The sequence below is a fragment of the Orbicella faveolata genome, unplaced genomic scaffold (assembly GCF_042242905.1).
Source record: "Orbicella faveolata isolate gen_17 unplaced genomic scaffold, um_ofav_v1 contig_25, whole genome shotgun sequence".
NCBI classification, from domain to species: Eukaryota; Metazoa; Cnidaria; class Anthozoa; order Scleractinia; family Merulinidae; genus Orbicella; species Orbicella faveolata.
In genome coordinates, this window is record NW_028301553.1 from 15110975 (window position 1) to 15125350 (window position 14376).

Below are 14376 nucleotides of genomic sequence, written 5' to 3' on the forward strand. Positions count from 1 at the left end.
GCTCAAATCCTTATAGTACATCACATCTGCTCGAACAGCATAAAGAAAGCTTTTAAAACAAGACATGAAAAATTAAGAAGATTCGAGAAAAACCCTACCGAATGAACAATGACGAATGCCATTAACACCTTCATCGGTAATATTGCTTTTTAGGGCAAGAACCTCAATGGACGGCCTCATAGTTAATTTTTCAGTCATACAAAAGATGTGACGTACAGCTATTGTGGAAATTTCTTCGTTGTTGATACGATGACAAAAGTATTTATCAGTGAAATTAACCAAGTTTGTTTTATGTCTGTGGAAATAAACGGGGTTGAGTGTAATTTTTTCCCCCATGCGTATGCACTCCAAACCAATAATGACTACATCTTTTGTGTCTTTCCCGTTACTTGCTACTGCACGAAGTTTTTTTTACTGGCACGGCACATTCGGCTTAGTAGACGTAAATATAAATAAAGTGGGTGATTTGTGGAATTCACAATATTTGAATTTTGATTGGTTCGCGGTAAAGAGATCCCGCCTTTGAATACGTAATGCAGCAGTGTAATTGTCCAAGCTTGTCAACGGGAACAAGCGAAGTAATTAGCGCGAACTCTGATCACAAGCACAGCGGGTGAATTTATGTTTTACTGCTTTCCCACTGCTAAGAATTAGTCAAACATTTACGGTGTGAGCTTTCGAGCGAGTTCGACGGCGAATTTAGGCAAGCAGAAGGTAATCAAAGCTCAAACTACGTAGTGCGGCACCGTGTCTGAAGTGGCAAGATTTTGTGTTTAGAGCACAGTTGATTGCGTTTGGAAGATTTATCAACAATGGCCTCTTTCTACGGATTTCTTGTTTTGCTGGCTTGCGTTTCTACTGGTTTTGGTCAAGATAATGATAAGCAACCGTCCTGTACAACAGTGAAGATGGCCTACAGACTAAAAAGACTAGCAGAAAGTGATGTACCTCAAGCGGCGGTAGATGGTGAGCGTGAAAGTGTGCCATACCAACACAGTGTGCTTATAAATATGTGGTCTTTTAGTTGCCAATTCTCAGTGATCTCTACATTTTGTTAATATTCTTTTCTCGGCATGGGGTGGCAGTTAGTGAAGTTTGACTTTAATTCCGATAATATCGCTAACACATTTTCTCTTTACCGTAGGAGATGACCTTCGCGTCTGTCCGAAAGACAACGGCAAGCAGTGCTGCTCGCAGCGAATGGAAGTTCGCTTCGGTTCCTTGGCTGGCAACGATTTCGACAAATCGGCGTCGTCAAAAGTTAGGGAAATCAGAGGTCTTTTCAACGAGCAAGCCAAGACGTTTGACGGTGAGCAATTCTCGACAAAATGTACAAAGTGTTAAAAGAGTGCGGATTAAGTTTGCGAGTGAAAAACCTGTTAATGGGGATTCGTTTGGAATAACTTATTGCTTGGATCGGTTTCCACGCTTTCCCCAATAAGTTCATTTCAAAGAAACTTCGCGCGCGTGTTGAGTCATTTCGGACTCGATTGCATCTGTGGGATTTTCGCCTCTAAGGGAATTTCACAAGGTCATTTTCTTAATATAGGTCGATCGGGTTTGCTCCACAGGAAATTGAACAAAATTCATAAGTAAACATTGATGTGCCTACTTGATGATACTTTGCGTATAAGCCTGAAGCAATAATTGTGTCTCTTCAAATATTCTGTCGCTCCGGTTTTAGTTAATCCCTGAATGCGCCAAACAGAAAGGACGCTAATTTTCGGTTTCTTGTTTCAGTTTCTTGTAGCTATGTGAAAATCGCACGCCTCTAGATTTGAGTCGTGGAAAAAATCGAAGCGTTAGAAGTGATTTGACGCCGTTTAGAAATTATGAAAGTAAATAATGATAACTGAAGGTTCTGTAACTTTATCTTCATATCTCTTCTTTGGAATGTCGGAGAAAACAGGCTTAAAATTTATCAGGTTTGGTGAGTTAATCTCCCACGAAACAAACTCCTCCTTTTTACTCTGATTTCAATACTCCGCGAGCTTGCGAAGATCTTCGGCGTGAAATTTTAAGTACAAAGAGTCCATTTTGAAATGAGTTTGTCAAGAGTGCGTGCTGGGAGCTTTCGGCAAGTGCGAAAATTGTGGTGTTACATTACTCTTCCTCCCTTGACAGATTTCCATCTTCAATTTCAACGTGCAACGCAACGTGCTCATTTGGCCGAACTTTAAAAACGTCAAGCTGGCGTGTGCTGTGTCCGTAGGACAATCAAGGCTAATAATAAACCTTTGCCGTTGTACCTCATGGCACATGTTCGAAGACAAATAATAGAACTGGAACTTTTCGAATACCCCCGTTGGTGGGTCACAAAAATAATCATTCGTATCCCTTTTGCCTTGTAATCCGAAGTTAGTTGTAAATTTAGAATCGACTTTTGTTCGGCACAGTGCGCCATCGCCCGAGGCTATTGGATATTAAGATTAAACCAGAGTGAAATCTATAGTTCTTTTATTGTGGCCTTGATTGTTTTCCTAATTTCGCGGTTTACTCAAGATCAACGAATACGTGAAAGCAAAGCCAAAATATTGTATCTGTGTGAGTGAAGTGCTCACCTCCAAACAGATACTCGTTGTAGATTTATTGGTACCATTTTTACAGGCCTAATTTACATGGCATCAGCGCATAAGATATCCTGTTATCAACTGTTTTGAAATATTGAAAAAGAGATCACCAAAAAGTAAGAGTTCTGCTCATATTTTAAATAACTGTTGGAGCCTTAAAAACTAAACGTTGCTAGAATTGGTTTAATGAAATAATACATTTTAGCATTTGTTTTTTTTTTTGGAGAATTTTTGATAAATATTTTTTAATATATTTTTTGTGAGGGAATACCTTGTTTGATATTGACCATCCAAGTTTTTATGTAAAACACGTTATTTTCTAGCTGAGTGCATTTACACGAGTAATACTCCAGGCCCTTCTGCAATATTATTGATTTTGGTATCGTGCTTGATTTCAGCAAGTTTAAAGATTTTCATAGAGCTCTGTAACCATGATTTACGTTCAGTGTAATTTTCAAGACCCTATGCACATTGTAGGGGTGTCTTAGATCGGTTTGTGAACAAACTATGATTACTACTGTAAGGAAATAGCTATCTTCCTTTCTGGGTTTCCTAATACCAGGATGTATAAGAAGGGATTGGTTAGGGTGGAAGACTTCAAATCTGTGCCTGTCTTTTGAGGCCGCCTTTGTATGGAATTGAGATATAATTAGTTTAGAATATTAATGATTATCCTTTTTAATTATCAAATACAAACATGTTGGGAAATTGATGGCAAATGTCACAGTTTTTCTGAGAAAAGGGGCTCCTGATTAAAATGTCATCGCTCAAAGTATGTTAAGTTTAACATTTTGATGTCCTTGAGGCTGATGCCAATAATATTTATTTTGTTGAACCCAACTTTCAGATTCAACCATCCATAAAAGTTACTACACCCTAAAATCTGTCCTAAGTTGTGCTAGGTTACTTCATTTCATGGTACCAGTGGTAAAAATGCCTTCATGTGTTGGGCTTATTTTGTTTGTGTAGAGCAAACATCAAATTGAAAGTACACATGGGTCAAATTATTTAGCCTCGAAATCTTCCCTCGTCATCCTGTCTAGACCACAGGAATGCAAATTTTCCATGGATTTTGAAGTTAATTATGAACTGGCACTGGTTTATTGTATGTGTTTAAAAATATAAATGTTTGGAAAGTATTGAGTCTGAAGGAAAGGGTCCCATTTAATGATTGAATTAAGAATATCTAGTACATACTGTGTTTATTTTAGGATTTCTATGATGGGGTGATATTTTTTTGAAAATTTATAGCTCTTCAGTCAAAGTAGTGTAACGTGTGCAGACGACAACAAATTTTACTCCAACAGTTCAACAGCCTAGGACCTAAACCTACAGCTTACATGTACCAGTACACGGCAAGTCTACTTACACAAAAGCCACTACAATGTAGAAGTCTTGCGTATATGCCCTGCATTACAAGTACATTTCTGCATTAAGTATTGTTAGTATTTTAACCCTCCATTCAACTTGTGTGAGCATTACTTTTAAATATAACTGTCGTACATATTAGCTTGTGCACCTCAGCCCATGCAATCATTACATCTGTTTTGTTACAGTATTATCCAATTTGTTTATTGTGCTACCTCTAGTTTTTTTTAACTGTATGAGACCAGTAACATTGTAATATGCAGATGTTCATGTCAGTATAACATGTTTTGTTCACAAGATAATAGAAATATGAATAGATTAAAGAACTAAATATTGGGGTCGTCAAGAATTGACCAAAAGTTTTTCTTACCAGCTCAAGGAAAGGTATTTGTCGATGAAATAGGGCATGTTCCAGTGGCAAAATGGACAGTCCAATTGCAGTAGTTGTCAGATTTTTATCCAAAACCATTTCTTGGCAACTCAAAATGGGTTTATGGTGTGGGAGTAAGGAAGTTTCCAATGGTTAAGCTGAATATTGTTGATTTTCAGGTACTGTTGAAAAAGTGTACACCCAAATTGAATGCAGAATAAATAAAATTCAACAGACAGAAAATACAGAATGATACAATTATTATACAGTTTTTACCATCCACATCTGGGAGATTCGCATCCCGTCTGAGAGACTCTCGGTCTGTTATATTTGATGGGATGGAGCAAGTAAGATTATCTTAAGTTATTTGCAACATATTTCTAGCTCAGCGGGATTCTAAGAGGAATATTTTCTCACTATATTTTTTGTTTTCTAGTTATGTCAAATATGTCTAAAAGACAAGAAAAAATCTATTGATGACAAAATTTCTATATTTTTAAATGATCTGCAAAGTAAATTTATGGACAGTTTTTTCCCAGCTGGATTGAAAACCACATTAATATTTAACGGTCTGGTTTGGTAGACATAACAGGTGATTTCTGTTGTCTGTTGGCTTGTTGAACCTGTTTACTTTCATCAGGTCTTGTTTAATAGGGGTTACTTCATTTGCTCCAGTGAAAAAATGGAATGATAAATAATTGATTGCGAGAAATTTTAGTGTGAAGCATTGCAGCTGTTTATTGTACGAGTCTTGCTGGAATGCTAAGAGGTTGAAATGTGCAATGTGCATGCATCTTTTGAATAATTCAGTTTTGAAATGCAGAGTTATACATACAATATTTTTGGTTTCTATACTTGTTAATTGCTGTGGCCATTGATTTAAAATGGCTTATTTCGAAATTTGTTTTGACCTCTTGTAAAATCCTTAATAGTGTATATCATTCTATAGGTGATCCACGTCTCCATATTTAGCCATTGAATGGATTTGACTATTCTGCAGTCCCAGCCATAACTCCTACATAGTTGGTGTTTGGTTGAGGTTTAAAGCAGCCTTTGGCTTCACCTCTGAAGTATTTAGGGTAGTAAACAATGTGGCGTCCAGGTTTCTTTCACTTGCTGTTGCTGTGCCATGTTGAGTCCTAATAAGTACAAAACAGTTGTCTGTGGTTTCCACTGCATATATATTTATACAGATGTGCATGTGCATGAGTTATTGACTGATTGTTTAATGTTAAACTGTGGTTGTACTTATTAATAAGTTGAACATTATCCTCATAAAGCAGTCGTCCAAATATGGCAAGTACATATTGAGGTATAAAGAAAACCAATTTTTGTGCTTGCCCTTCAGGCAAGTTGTGACTTTCATCAGATAATGATGTACTAACCTATGATTAATTTTCACTAGCCCCCTAATAATTTCATCTTACAATACAGTATAGTTTCAGTTATTTGAATTTCCTCAAGAATTCCTGAGAAACTTCACTTGCTCATCAGACAGGTGAAGGCCAGAATTAATCCACAATCCCAACTGCAGAATTCTCGAACCCTGGGCTATTGGACAGGATTTTCTTTGCATGCTGCATATGTAGCATGTTTTAGACCCTTTCCCCCCAATAATATTGTATGGGGTAGAGATGAAAACTAATTTAGGATATTTTTTAGTGACCCAAATGAGGACTCGCAAAGCCAAATAATAAATCAAGCCCAAATAGTGTCCTATTTGTAATGAGTAATTTTTGTCCACTGTTGCATAATTATGTTCTTAATTGTTTTTTTTTGGTACAGATTACTTTCGTGGATTGATCAAGAAATCCCAGCAAGAGTTACACACAATGTTTGAGAAAATTTATGGTTCCCACTATGTGCAGAACACCAAGATATTCATGGATTTGTTTGTTGAGCTCACAAATTACTACGATGGAGCGACAAGTTCAGATGTTTCAAGTATCATGAATACCTTCTTCAAAAATCTAATGCGTCGCATGTTTGAAATCATGAATGGCCAGTTCCAGTTCACCAGTGCATACCTGGATTGTGTCTCGCGGCACATGGAGAAACTAGCTCCTTTTGGAGATGTGCCTGAAAAGTTGACACCGCAAGTACGAAAAGTATTGATTTATGCAAGAACTTTTACACAAGCTCTTCATGCAGGTAGAGAAGTCATCCACTCACTTGAAAATGCTGTTTCTTCCAATGACTGTAAGAATCAGCTAATCAAGATGAAATACTGCTCATGGTGTAAAGCAATGACATCATTAAAGCCTTGTTTTAAGTTTTGCACTGATGTACACAAAGATTGTCTGGCTGATGTGGCCAAGGTCAACACTCAATGGCAAAGATACATGACAGCATTAAATGAGCTCCTGGAGAAGCAGGCAGGGGCAACCAACATTCATGATGTAATGACACGATTACATCTGAAGATTTCATTTGCCATCATGAACTTCCAAACTGAGAAGTCGGATGATGTGAGAACAAAGGTAAGAGAGTAAAAACTAGCTATTTAATGTCTAGTTTATCATGATTGTTTCAGATTATCTCAAACAGCATATCAAATATACACCAACAGAAGGCTTAAATTTTATTCAATTTTGAAGAATCAAACAAAATGCTCTGATTTAATTACGCAAAATTTAGGGAATCACAGCCTGAAAATTGAAACTGAAAGATTTTGTATTCCAGAAGAAGAAAACTTCCTTTGGCTGCTTTCTGCCTTGTTTGCACTTTACATAACTGTAATGGTGGAAGTCAAGTTTAATGGGAAATTGTCAACAGACAAGTTTCCTCTTCAGTAATATCCACTCATGTTATTTAATCATGGAAAATTTTTTCTTTAGTGGATAAATTTATCAAACTGTCTTTGTGTTGTATATTTGGTTTCTCAGGTATTCCAGTCTAAGGAATGTGGAAGTCCTGGTCGCACGAAGCGATCTACAGATGATTTTTTCCTAGAAGGCAACAGCAGACAAAGAAGAGATGATGAAGCTTTAGCTAGAACGTCTTCACAAGTTAACTTTGATAGGTAAGTGGAAAACAAAATTTCTCCCTATGACATAGGTTCAAAACCCCAGTAAGCAGGGCCCGAGAATTGAGAAAGTGAGCCTGCAGTTTTTTTCACCATGAACCATGTCAAGAACAGAAAGAGGACCTTATTAATACATGGCATTTATTTGAGGACACTGCTATTTATGAGGACTCATATGTTTAAGGGTACATCTCTGTCCAGCTGTGGAAAGAATAATTTGTTACTAGAGTTAACACTAACCCACAGAATGGCAATTAATCTGGTGGATAGAGTTATCTACCCTTTGAATAACTGGCCCTGAGGATTGTTGTCATACTCTGATCATCTTACTTGGGAATCTATGATGTGCTTGTATCAGAAAGCCAGGAAGTTGTTATCATGAACTATGATATCTCTTGGGCTTTTTTTTTTAAGTCTTGTCTCCCTGGGTGTTGCTGACATGTACATACACTTTCACTAGTCTTATTACAGGTTACAATTTCCAATATTGTACTGCTGAACGCACATTTTACAGGTTCAATTTGTAATTTTAATATTTCATGAAACTGTTTCTTAACCTAGATTGAGTACAAACTACAAAGCAAAAATGAAGGTGGCAGATAACTTCTGGATTAACCTGCCAGAAAGAATGTGTGGTGACATTTCTGCTAAAGATAAGAACTCAGATTGTTGGAATGGTATTGGCAAAGGAAGGTAAATATTCAGCCAGACTTCATCTGTACCAAAGATTACCTGGCAACTTGAACTAACACCCTATAGGCATTTACATGTACTCCGAAGTGTGTTTGATTATTGTACTGAACGTAGAATTGCACCCTGCTCTGATGTCCCTCAACCCAAAGATAACTCACTTTAATGGCTGCAGATATTATTTCTGAGCCTTGGACAGACCTCTAATTCATATGTATTGTGTTATAAAGTGTAAAAAGATACATATTAACTAAAAAATTTCAGTTTTATATTTGAAAGCTAACTGTTGCACCTGAAGCCAGGAGATAGGAAAGGGAGGGGGGGTCAGGATCTACAAAATGTGTTAATAATTGATATAGCTGTCACCAAAATAATTGAAGGGGTGAGTGCAAAACCATGCTAAGTGATGATTTGGGTGAAAAAAAAATTTTTCGCAAAAGGGCTTGAATTTTTGCATGTGGTCTTCAATGTAATAGAAAAACGCGGCCCTGTATTTTTGTCGCTGGATTTTGCTTCGTTTTCGAGTTATAACGTATGCAAAAATACTTGGCTTTTCCCAGCCATGTCTTTAGCAGTTTATTTGTTGAACAGCAAACAGGCAGACTGTTTATAGTGTATGAAGTCAAAATCAAATCTCACAGCATATATAGAGCGGAAATCTGGGAACAGATTGTTTACATCGGCTATTGTGATGTGAGCACAACACGTGAATCGATCGAGCGGCAAACGAAATACCATCGAACTAAAAAGAGATGTGCCGCATTAGAGCTCTGTCAACTAATATCTTAAGCATTGTGTTAAAGTACCTTGTGTGCCTGCCTGGTGGTTGAGAGGCATCATAAAGCCTCGATAAACCCGTAAGTCATCAGCATGTTTTAAAGAATCAAAATGTGTTCTGAAACTTCGAAGGTAGCTGATATACCGTAATCGTGTTATCGGCGTTCGAAGTCAGATCGAGCCAGGCAGCAAAGTCCAAGAGCAGTTCTTGCCCAAGAAAAATACCCTCTCGTGAGTTGTGGCCCATTTGCCAAGCGTTGCTAGTGTCAAAGTTTGGAAAGCGAGAACTGGTTTTTGACCTATAAAATTTGTCTTGTATCGACCGCCATGTTTTCCCGCGCACGAGGTGTAAAGACCCTTCCCGGCATGCATTGCGATCACGTTCTGCTCACGTTTCTCGAACTGGTAACTAGACTGTTTCGGCTTTTTTCATTTAAAGATAATAATGGCCAACAAGTAGCGATCGATTGTAACATAGATCTGTGATCCAGGTTGCTTTGATTTTATTTCATATCGGCATGATTTGTAGTGTTTTGAACTTCTGGGATCAGCGGACATGGAGATGTATGGAGACCCGTACGTTGCTCAGAAGGGTTAATTTGTTAAACTGTTAGGTGGTGCGTGACATAAAGCTACGATCGCGTTTGTCGAAAAATATGTATTATCTCGTGATTTTTAGCCATTTAAGACGTTGCTGTATTTGGAAAAGTGCTTATTTGATGTTTATTTGTTCAGTGCAGATAGTCATTGTCCCAGATAACCAAAGTAAGTTCCAGATGTTAACACTATTTTCTGGCCGCCATATTTTACCTATTTAAACCTGAAATCAACATTTTTGAGCTTATACGTTGCGTGAAATTAACATTTTGCTGTTTTCTAAGTGAAATCAACATCCTTGCCGTCACGCGTTAACGTGAAATCAGCATTTTGACCTATTTAGAGCTGAAATCGACATTTTTGAGCTTATACGCTGCGTTAAATCAACATTTTGCTGTTTTCTAAGTGAAATCAACATCCTTGCCGTCAAGCGCTACCGTGAAATCAGCATTTTGACCTATTTAGAGCTGAAATCAACATTTTTGAGCTTATACGCTGCGTGAAATTAACATTTTGCTGTTTTCTAAGTGAAATCAACATCCTTGCCGTCACGCGTTAACGTGAAATCAGCATTTTGACCTATTTAGAGCTGAAATCGACATTTTTGAGCTTATAAGCTGCGTGAAATCAACATTTTGCTGTTTTCTAAGTGAAATCAACATCCTTGCCGTCAAGCGCTACCGTGAAATCAGCATTTTGACCTATTTAGAGCTGAAATCAACATTTTTGAGCTTATACGCTGCGTGAAATTAACATTTTGCTGTTTTCTAAGTGAAATCAACATCCTTGCCGTCACGCGTTAACGTGAAATCAGCATTTTGACCTATTTAGAGCTGAAATCAACATTTTTGAGCTTATACGTTGTGTGAAATCAACATTTTGCTGTTTTCTAAGTGAAATCAACAACCTCACGGGTTAACATGAAATCAACATTTAAACCTTTTTTGACCTGAAATCGACATTTTTGAGCTTTTACGTTGCGTGAAACTGACATTTTGCTGCCCTCTAAGTGAAATCAACATCCTTGCTGTCAAGCGCTACCGTGAAATCAGCATTTTGACCTATTTAGAGCTGAAATCAACATTTTTGAGCTTATACGCTGCGTGAAATTAACATTTTGCTGTTTTCTAAGTGAAATCAACATCCTTGCCGTCACACGTTAACGTGAAATCAGCATTTTTACCTATTTAGACCTGAAATCGACATTTTTGAGCTTTTACGTTGCGTGAAATTGACATTTTGCTGCTCTCTAAGAGAAATCAACATCCTTGCCGTCGCGCGTTAACATGAGTCAACGTTTTAACCACTTTTGACCTGAAATCAATAAATTTGAGCTTATATAAGTTGCGTGAAATTGACATTTTGCTGGTTTCTAAGTAAAATCAAAGTCCTTGCGGTCGTGGCGGGCCGATCCTTTGTTATAATAAACCGAGGCGAGACTTCGACTTATAACAAAGGCTTGGCTTGGCTATGATAACAAAGGGTCGGCTCTGTTTATCATAACAAAGGTCCGGCTTCGTTTATTTGAAGACCTCGGCGGGAAAAGGGCGCTAGGTATTTTAATCAAAAGTGAACTTTGTCGAAAACGCTCCAAATTTCCCATACAGTTTTGTGTAGGTATGTTTAACAATGTCCCGTAGTTTTTCCGCTAAGCTTCGCTTCGTTTTCGAGATATTGCGTATGCAGAAAAACCACTCGGTTTTCCTAGCGGCGTCTTTATAAACGAAGCAAAAACCAGCGACAAAAATACAGGACCACGTTTTTCTATTACATTGAAGACCGCATGCAAAAATTCAAGCCCTTTCGCGAAAATTTTTTTTTTCACCCAAATCGTTACTTAGCATGGTTTTGCACTCACCCCTTCAATTGAAAAAGAATTCATTACTGTTTAGTGATTCTAGTAACGTTGCATCTCTTTCCTATCTTTACAAGTTACACAAGTCCTGATGATGGAGGGAATAACATTGAAGGTGATCCAACCACAATTGTGACTAAAGCAATTGCCAAACTAAAAGAATTAGAAGACCAGTTAGTTGCTGCAAAAGATGGTGATGTAGTCAATGTCATTGACAATGATGATGACGATGATGAGGAAGGAAGCTCTGGTAGTGGAAGTGGAAGTGGAGAAAGTGGAGAAAATGTGATCCCAGAAAACACAGAAAAGCCAAGTACTTCAGAAAATGACATTGATGACAAGAAAGAGAATGAAAATACACTGGGAGGGGGAGTTGGTGGACAACCCAATGCTGGATCACAGGAGAACTCTGCATCACGACATGCTATGGGGGAATGGCTACTCTGCTCATTAATATGGGTACTGAGTTTAGCATTGAGAGCATAATGGAATTAACAGATGGAATTTCATCGCAACTACTGACACAAAGTGTTTATGGTGTTATCCACCACTCTTCACTGTGGATTTACAAAAAGAGCCTTTAGTTTTGATACCAACTACAAGACAAACACTCCCTCTTCTCATTGAGGGAGTTATGTCTACTCATCAACAAAAGCCCCTAAAAGCAATAAACTACATGTAACAAGAATGATACTTCAAAGATAACAAACTTTTTCATTTGTAAACAAGGGATTTATTTTCTACAGAAAGTTACCAGAATGAATATAAATTAACATGTAAATTTTGAAGTTTGCATGACCATGAAAAAATTACCAATTCCAAAACTTTCTTATCCTAGTTTGAAATTCCCAGTTACAAACTCTCAAGATACGTGTAATATTTCACGTCAATTTTGAGTTAGCATAATCCATAGTTGTTATGACTTGTCAAATTAAGCTGTACATAGAATTGCTACCATTTAGCAAGCACAATTTTAACACATATGTGCTTTCACATTTAGAACAGGTTGATAAAACCAGGTAGAAAATTTCGCCAAGAAAATTTTTATGGACAAAACAATGCAGTCAAACTACTCTACATTTCTCGGGCAATTCAAAAAGTAAAGTAGACTTTTCCATGTTTTACTCTTTTTAATAAATAAACGTTCTGTTCTGCTGGGAAGGAGTACAAAACTGTAAATCTTTTGGGAATATGACAATTTAAGGCAGTAGTTCAAGCAGTAAAAATGTCCAGTCTTAAGATTAGGCATCTGTTGGGGAATTAATATCTGATTTGGAAAGTGAAATGCTACATTTTTAAGTTATTGAACTGACATGAGAAATTGCTACTAAGTTCAGGCTGTATGGCTTAAAAGTATACATCCATTACTGCTACATTATGGACCCAGGAGCCATGTAGATGCTCCAGAAAGTTGAAGAGAATTGCCCTTGCATTAGACACTTGAAACACTTATTAAGTGGTCTAATGGGTAAATGCAAAGGATTTGCACAGTTTTTGCTTTCAATCTGTCAATCAGAATGACACATTGTTACTGACAAGGTTTGTCCTCCGGCTTAGTGCTATTTGAGTTAAAAATTATTTATGGTTGTATGTGGCTGCTGAAAAACCAATTATACATGTTTCTAGTTTCATGACACCTGTCACTTTCCCTCAAACCATTTACGGTTTATGATTTCTTCTTAAACACGTCTGCATTTATATTGCAACAGGCAAATTAAGTTATTGGATGAAATTTTATTCCAGTCATGAACTAGAGTGAGTATTGTGACTGTTATTGTTCAAAATGTGAAACGCAACAATATAATGTGACAACCTGAAAATAATAATTTTTTTTGTCAAGTCAACCTTTTTTGTGCATTCATGAGTCCACAAAAGAGAAAATGTTTCAAATTTTGTTTTCAAGTGCACTAGCTTGATTACTGAACTTTGTGTTCTGACTTGGAAAACTGCCTTTCACAGGCACCTCTCTGTCTAATCACTTATGGGGGGGGGGGGGGGGGAGGAGAGGCGGGGGCCACCAAAAGAATAGGGAAATAGGGGCGTGTGGAGAGTTTTTGGGAGAAGGGGATATGCGTTGAGCAACTGTCTTTTATACGTGTATGCTCAAATTTTTATTGGGTGTATTCTCTGGACATTGTAAATTATTTTTGGACTGTCTTTTCATGATTTTTTTACACCACTTGTTTGATGATGAATGGTATTTCATGGTATAACAAATTTTTGATATTTTATTTATTTTAATTTGTCTTGAATATATTTTTTTGAGGAAGAAAATTACATTATGCATCATTCACTCTTCCCCATCGTTTTTTTTTTCTCTTTGGCCTTAAACTGTGGAACTTCTGAATTCTCATTACTGTTGAGAATTTTTTTGTTTAATCAACTGATTTTAGGAGAAATCTGGTGTTAATCAATATGGAATGATGCAACTTATTTCAAACAAAATTGTGTGAAATAGGCAGTAAAATGTTTTGACCAACCACTAGAAGCTTTTTGATGCGATGGTTATTCCAAAGTGGTTATTTAAGGCATGTTTTTAACAAGAAGATAGAGTCATTAGTTGGGGGTTTTTGGAAGAGATTTATTTTGTTACTTTATCTCTGACAAAAATAATATTCAATAATTTCACCAATCGTTTAAAAAACAGATTAAAACTATATTGTAGTGTACATGACTGTAGTTTTAGTCCTTTAAGTATTTTAATGTAATAACCCAGTGCAGTGACAAAGTTGAGCTAAAAATGTTTGTTTTCAAAACCCTCTAAAGGAACAGTTTTAAAAGACGATGTTCTCCCTTTTAAGGGGAAGCTTGTTTGTGTGCAGTTTGTGTCATCTGAAACAATATCTTGCCTGTTCTCAGCATTAATGTCTTAATATGTTTTTACACTGATAGTTAAAAGTTGTCAAACAGTTGTGGTTAGTATGTCATGAGCAGACACTCTTTGTATATACCCACCACAATTTCCACATAAATAAAACTCTAATATTCATCCAATATTTTCCTTGTTGTCACTTGTAAGTTTTTTACAAAGGGTTGATGTAGGTGTACATGTATACTAGGTGTCTCCTTGGAGTGTTATGGAGATTTTGCAACATTGGGGTTCTCTCTCTTAACTCAAGTCTTG

The 14376-nt window shown here is 37.0% G+C and overlaps 1 protein-coding gene across 1 annotated transcript; it reads left to right on the top strand.

Moving 5' to 3' along the window:
- The first annotated feature begins 537 nt into the window (after positions 1-537).
- On the top strand, positions 538-14246 carry LOC110042056 (glypican-4-like). Its single transcript, XM_089293979.1, has 6 exons — positions 538-966; positions 1145-1309; positions 6094-6788; positions 7194-7330; positions 7895-8026; positions 11330-14246. The coding sequence occupies exons 1-6, from the start codon at positions 813-815 to the stop codon at positions 11736-11738; spliced, it is 1692 nt and encodes a 563-aa protein (XP_089150105.1). The 5' UTR covers positions 538-812; the 3' UTR covers positions 11739-14246.
- Positions 14247-14376: the final 130 nt, after the last annotated feature.

Excerpts from the sequence above, each read along its gene's own strand:
- LOC110042056 (XM_089293979.1), top strand. The coding sequence starts at position 813 with ATGGCCTCTTTCTACGGATTTCTTGTTTTGCTGGCTTGCGTTTCTACT. Across the intron at positions 6,789-7,193 it reads CGGATGATGTGAGAACAAAG|GTATTCCAGTCTAAGGAATG; the intron begins GTAAGAGAGTAA and ends TTGGTTTCTCAG. Across the intron at positions 8,027-11,329 it reads AATGGTATTGGCAAAGGAAG|TTACACAAGTCCTGATGATG; the intron begins GTAAATATTCAG and ends TATCTTTACAAG.